Source organism: Musa acuminata, chromosome BXJ2-1, assembly GCF_036884655.1.
Source record: "Musa acuminata AAA Group cultivar baxijiao chromosome BXJ2-1, Cavendish_Baxijiao_AAA, whole genome shotgun sequence".
Lineage (NCBI taxonomy): Eukaryota > Viridiplantae > Streptophyta > Magnoliopsida > Zingiberales > Musaceae > Musa > Musa acuminata.
Window position 1 is genome coordinate 12577501 of NC_088338.1, and position 7018 is coordinate 12584518.

Sequence of the window (7018 nt, forward strand, 5' to 3'; positions counted from 1 at the left end):
GTTGTTACAATGATTATTTTTGTTTTTCTTCTACTATGCTCCATATCATGAGCAACTATACTAAATCATCATGAAATGTTACAAGTTATTTTAATTAATTGGGCTTCCAAAATAGTGTGGTACACAAATAACAAGTCTAGACATGTATTGATTAGTTAATTAATTAGTTTCATAAATCCTTTAATATTTACATATAGTTGTAATTCATGAAAATAGATCCTCTATGTTAAAACTCTAATTAGTAATAGTAACCTTCAAAAATTCCTTTGATAGTAAGGATATTCGTGGTATTTTAGTCAAGATAGGAGTTCTTAAATGTGAAAAAATAATATTTTTTCACTGACAATCTCTTTTTATTATTTATAATTATATTTTAAGAATTATTAATATTCATAAAATATTTCTCTATAAATGAATGTAAAAACACCCTAAACTTATCACTTAATTCTCACAAATACTTCTAACCCCTTCTATACATTTTTCTTTCCCCTTCTTCTTCTCCGAACCATTTTTTATCACCGATGATGCATTTTTTTATCGTCGATGATATAAAATGATGAAAAAAGATAAATAACTAAATAAAATAATCTAAAGATCGAAGAGGAGGATGTGAATTTTGAGGGGTTGTGAGAAATTGAGAGGTGGTAGAAAATAAGACTATGATTGATAATTGAGATGATATATTTAATGAAATTATATTTTATTTTATTCTAGATGATCCTATAAAGTAGTGAGTTATCAGTAGCAATCTCGAAAAAGAAATATAGTTGTGCTGACCATAAGAGTTATCTACTATGGTCGAAACAGTCAACATGATGACCTGTAATCCAATCTATTGGGAGGGTTTAAATAATAATTTAACGATAAGATGCCAATTTAGAGGTCATAACACTAAAAAAATTTTAATCTTGATGGTCAGCTGTGCTGACTTTTATTTATCAAAGTCAAAACATCATTCGTTGACTTTTCGAAGACCCCTTAATTATTTAGTTTGAGGGTTTGAATCCTCTGCATATAAACTTTGAAGATGAGGCTTTAATAATTTATTGCAGGTTGAATTTGGATTAAATTCTGCCTTTATCACTGACCATATGCCAAAAAAATAAAATAAAAATAAGAAAGAATTCGAATTCGAATAATTTAGTTAAGGGATGAACAATGCAATTGAGAGAATTATTTGGGCCTAACTCGGCCCAATATGGTGTGATCGGCCCGGCTCACATCCTTATTTTGTGACTTCTGAACCGGCCTGGCCGGTCCGGTTCATTCGATTCGGCCTCAAGAACCCGGCGAGGTGAGCAAGGATGATGGAGTCCGACTCGCTTCTGTTCCTCTACCCTAACATTAGAACCCGAGGGGCACCTCTGCCCTCTTCCCTGCCCCAGTAAATGAGAATTCTTCGCAAGGTATCGTCGATGGATCAAAAAATTTTCTATCTGATGTCGTTCTTGTTTAGTTTCAGCGCGCGTCGGATGATTGCTTGCTGTGTTTTCTGTTCTTAGCCTCAGAAAATTAGCTTGTTTTAACTGTTCTTGGTTTCAAAAATTAGGAATCGTTCTGTTCTTTGTATTTAATGCTTACTTTCTTGTGTTTGTTTGAGTTTTAATCCATGATTTTTCTTGCGGTTTCTCGTTCGCGTGATTGGAGTTTGTGTGATGTGAGCTATCGGTCCGAGATTTGTTTGTGATAAATTCGTTGGTTCGGTTTAACATTTGAATTTGTATGTGGAAGGCCTTCTAGTTGTCAAAAGTCCAAATTTTGATAGGTTGATCATGTACGGTAGTGACCCGTGCTCATTATTTCTAGAGCTTCAAGATGATGGTGTGCGAGTTTGGTTGCTTGTCTGGGATATAAGGCCTCCCAGTTTGATGTCATATAAGAATGCTTATGTTGTTGATTTTCTTTTCACCTTCAAGCATAGTAGAGGGAGCTGATATTTGAATCTCTTTCGAGGTGTAGGGTTTCCTTGACGTTCTTTCCTGCTCTCTTCAGCTCGTCAATGTGGGAGGGAGGGACATAGGTCGTAGTATAACTCCTTTTGCTTCTTGTGGACCTCTCACATTTATTTCTGGGAACCTTGAGGTCTGCTATACAACGTCGTCCCTGGCACCCACATCTTTCGACCAAGAACCAAATCAGACCAAAAGGGAATCTCTAGTTTCTCATAACCTAGAGGAAGAAGTGTATGCTCAACATATCAGGAGAGTGATTTTGAAAGTTAAGAATGGTACCGTTGAAGATGTTGTTCGATCTCTTAAGGGTGATGGATTTTGTTGTGAAATTCAACTTACAGTTAACCTTGTGGACAGTCTGCTGCAAAAATTTGGAGATGATTGGAAATCTGCTTTGGGTTTCTATGAGTGGGCTAGTTCACACAAGGGATACAAACATACACGGTTTGGACATGATAGGATGGTGGACTTGCTGGGAAAAATGAGGCAAATGGATCGAATGTGGGACTTGGTGCACAAAATGCATAGCGAAGGCTTCATAACACTGGACACAATTGCAAAAGTCATGAGAAGACTTGCAGGGTCCAGGAGATGGAGAGATGTTGTTGAGTTTTTTGACGAGTTAGAATATATGGGTTTTGTTAAGGATACGGAGACCATGAACCTTCTACTTGATACTCTTTGCAAAGAAAAAAAAGTTGAAGTTGCTCATGTAGCTTTTTTTGAGCTCAAGAATCACATATCTCCAAATGCTCATACTTTTAATATTTTTGTCCATGGCTGGTGTAATGCTCATAGAGTTGATGAGGCATTGTGGACTTTCCAAGAGATGAAAGACTTGGGATTCAAACCTTCAGTCATTACATACTCAATTATTATTCAAGCTTACTGTAACCAATGTAATGTCGGAAAGGCTTATGAACTTCTTGATAAAATGGTTGCTGATGGTTGCCTTCCAAATATAGTCACTTACACTATTCTTATGAATTCACTTGCTAAGGCACAAAAATTTGATGAGGCCTTGAGTATATTTGAGAAAGTGAAATCTGCTGGTTGTATACCTGACACATTATTCTACAACTCTCTTATCAACATTCTAGGGAGAGCAGGTCGACTTCCAGAAGCCTTTCATATCTTTGAGAAGGAGATGAAAATGAATGGTGTGAATTGTAGTATATCCACATATAATACAATGATCTCAATTTCGTGTCTTCATAAACAATGGCAAAGTGCTCTGAATGTCTTGGAGAAAATGAAAAGTTCATCTTGTAAGCCTGATCTTCAGACATACAGGCCACTACTTAAGTTATGCTTTAGTGAGGGAGAACTGGATGTCCGGATTCACAGCTTGCTGAATGACATGGCTGATAAATATCATCTCAGTTTTGATCTTGATACTTACACAACTTTGATCCATGGCCTATGTAGTGTAGGTGATATTGGATGGGCCACTCTCCTCTTTGATGAGATGATAGATCGAGAGATTCTGCCTAGGAGACAAACATGCAAGATGCTTTTGCAAGAAGTTGAACAAAGAAACATGTATGATTATGTAGAGAAGATAAGAATGTTGACAAAGCAACTATAAAGCTCACATTAGTTTATCTATATCTATTTAATTTGCGTAGACAGAGGACCTTTTTTGACATAGAAAGGTGAAATTTAGTTTTTTTTCATGTGATGCATTGGTATGTAAATATACTGTACTCTCATTGATCAGATAAATTTTGTTCTTCATTGCAAATGGTGCAGCATTTCTGTTTTATAAGTTAACATTCAAGCCAAAGTCCATCAAATGTTCTTTGGCAATGAAAATGTGACATTCCGCTTTGTTGAAACTAATATATGTTTGGAGGCCCATCTGTTAACATTTTAAGCTAAGTTCCATCATTTGTCTTATGATATATTTGTTCGCAATCAAGTTGTTCTGTGCTGAATCTTTTGAAACTAATATACTTTGGAGGCCCCTCTTCATATTTGTAATCTAGTATTACCCTGACTATGATTCCCTATTGAAGTTTGTTCTTTCATACTTCATAGGGCTTCCTTTAGTAAAGCTTCATCATGTGGCCATAATCATTATTTGTTGCCTAAGTTATGTCTTATGTGCATTTTCTAGGTTAGGACCTACCTTTTTCTTTTGTAGCTCAAGTTCTGCTTAATCTTAGGATCAGTGACCAGCGGTAGTTTGAGTCTAACTAGTTTGTTAAGTGAACAAAAGTTGTTTTTGACTATGACAATTTAAATTGATGAATGCATAAGAATAGCTTTACTAGATCTTGTAACAAGGGATTTGATGGCTCATAGCTTAACTACTGATATTGTCCTCAGCAGAGCTAAATGGTGGGGGCGAAAAATCATGTAGCTGATGATGATTAGGAAGTTTTCTGGCTTGTTGTTCTTGTTATTGTGTGCTACTCTTCATTGGCAACAAAAATAACACGGTCATAATGTCCCAGCTATTTACTGCATAAAAAATCATATTTTTGGTTAAATTAAGAGGATTTAAATCAGTTTATAATTTCTAATAAGATCTTTTTAGGTATCTCTATATCTCCCCTTGTATCATTAACATTAATTATTTCATATTTTCTAATTACAACATCGGGTCTCCTTCACATATGGTTGAATTATCTTACACAAGTCTCCTTCAATTTATCCAACATCGGAGCTACACCTAATTGTTCATGATAAGAATGTCTTTTTCCTATTTTTCCTTGTAATTCCATGTATCCACCTTAAAATTCTTATCTCAATACCATAAGCTTTTCTATATATGTTGTTTCTTTCTTAACCGTGCAATACTTAGATCCAGAAAGTATCACTGCAATTCCAAAATTCAACTACCTTTGATGAGTATCCGTGTAAATTAGCTGCACATTCCTTTTTTTGTTCAGCGAATTTTTTATAATCCCAATAGTTTCTTCTTAGTTTAAATCACACGTGATTTTTGTGTTCCTTCAGTCAACTCATCTCGTAGTTTTCTCCCTTCTTTCTAACACTATTATATTGACTTTGAATAAAACTTCCATATAAGTTACTTGCAGTTCATATAAAATTCTGCGAAGTAAACCTTTAGAATAACCTAATGATCTATTAATGGAGTGATTCGTTCATATATTACAAGTGGACTGATTTTATTCGTATTATTGGAATGTATATATTTGAGTACTGAACCCAGTCCATAGAGATTGCACATACTATAGTGCACTAGTAGCTTGGTATGTGCTTGTTGAGTTCTTATCATTGTGGCTTGTGAAGCTTGAGACATCAAGAAAATATGAAGGCTATCAGTTCAAGTGCATGCTACTGCTGCAGACATGGCCTGCTAAAGTAGTTCATTTTTTTGCTTTAATATCTTTTCCTTTTTCTTAGAGTTGACATAAGTCATTGTTGTCTTACTCAAAGAACATTGAATTTTAAAAATTATTTTATAATATCTTATGTAAATTTTGCCTTGTATAATATTTTTCTATGTTCGTGAACAATTAGGTATCGCTTTGATAGAAGATAAGAGAAAATTATTTCAGATGGTATAAGCATATGCTTAGGAGACCTTCGGATACAATGATCAAAAGAGGTGAAATGATTAATGTTAGTAATACGAAGAGAAGTAAAGGAAGATATAAAGAAACCCTTATAGAAGCTATAAATAATTTAAATAAATATATGATTTTTTGCAGATCTCAATGATAGTAAAATATCTATGTAATCGGCCTCAAATAATTGAGATTTTCAACTTTGTTTTTGTTGTTGTAGGATAATACTTTTCTATCTTGTATGTTCTACCATGTGGAAGTAGCACATGGTTACAAGGTGAAATCTGATTATGAATGATTCTTATTTATTCTCTCCTGCCGTATCTGCATGTTACTACTGTGTACGACAGCTTTGATCAGCATTTTTTTTTTATTGCAACAGCAAAGTTGATACAGAGGATACAATTGTATATGGCAATGACTTGCACAAGATTATTGAGGGAAACCAGTATACCAAACAAGGCTGCTCCATTTATTATGGGCATCAGAGGGTTTGCAGTAGGTGGTGGCAATGTGGCAATGCAAAAGGTGCCTAAAGGTGTTGCAATTGCTGCTCCTAAAGCTTCTGCAGTAAAGAAAGAACTAAAAAGTACCACTGTTCTTGGAGCCAGTATCTCCTCAAGGATGATGCAGATCCTAAGATAAAGCCAGATACTGAGTTCCCAAACTGGCTGTGGCTTTTGCTTAACAAACGTCCTCCATTGGCTTTTCAAAGCCTTAAACATTTTGTTAAGCTGCATAACAGTGCATGTATTAGTGAAAACAATAGTATCAGAGCTAAAATTGATGGTTATGCTTAGTTGGAGTTGATAAAAATTCTATTTTCTGGTCCAATGCTGTATGCACTCGTGTTGTTTTACTCAGTACTGTGAACTTAGATGTGAGCAATTGGAACCTTTTTGTGTCCTACAAAGTAAAGTAGGCCGCATTTGGTATCTAGATGTATCAATAGTGCTCTATGGGTTACCAATGATATACTAAAAAAACATAAAAAGTAATTTAAAAAATATCTAAAAAAAAATAGATTAGGGTTTTAAGTTGAAAATAAATATAAATTTAGTATAATTTTAATAAAAAATAATCTAAATTAAGAAAGAATAATGACATATATTTTTTCGACTTTGAGGAATAGTTTTATAGTATATTTTGAATTATCCTTTCGTTAATATTGAATTATTAATAAGAAAATAGTCTGAATTGTTAGATGTGAGTGAAAATGAATATAAGGGAATTGAAGAGATCAAGAGTGATATGAGTTGAAAAGGGAGGGAGGAAAGAGTTTAAAAAATCTTTCATATAGTTCAAATGATCAATTTTATTGTTTGAAATAAGGTGAACTCATGTCTTGATTGACAATAGTCGAAATCCGTTGTTACTATCCAATACAGACCCATGTCACACCCAATATGAGATTAGGTTATGGTACCGCCTAGTAGAAAATAGTCTATGTATCTCTCTTTTGAGATTGATATGTATTGCTCATATTGAATAGTACGAGTCAAACCTTGGTAACAATAAAATATCACT

At 34.2% G+C, this 7018-nt stretch overlaps 1 protein-coding gene across 2 annotated transcripts; it reads left to right on the forward strand.

Moving 5' to 3' along the window:
- Positions 1-1271: 1271 nt before the first annotated feature.
- On the forward strand, positions 1272-6350 carry LOC103998155 (pentatricopeptide repeat-containing protein At3g04130, mitochondrial). 2 transcript variants are annotated; one of them, XR_001976885.2, is made up of 3 exons: positions 1272-1406; positions 1960-3607; positions 5874-6010. XR_001976885.2 is itself a non-coding variant. In XM_009419550.3 (3 exons), exons 1-3 carry the CDS (start codon positions 1389-1391, stop codon positions 6025-6027), a joined length of 1707 nt encoding a protein of 568 aa, XP_009417825.2. In that variant the 5' UTR covers positions 1272-1388; the 3' UTR covers positions 6028-6350. The 2 variants fall into 2 exon arrangements, 1 of the variants encoding a protein (XP_009417825.2); XM_009419550.3 differs by having other exon boundaries at positions 1960-3494; positions 5874-6350.
- Positions 6351-7018: the final 668 nt, after the last annotated feature.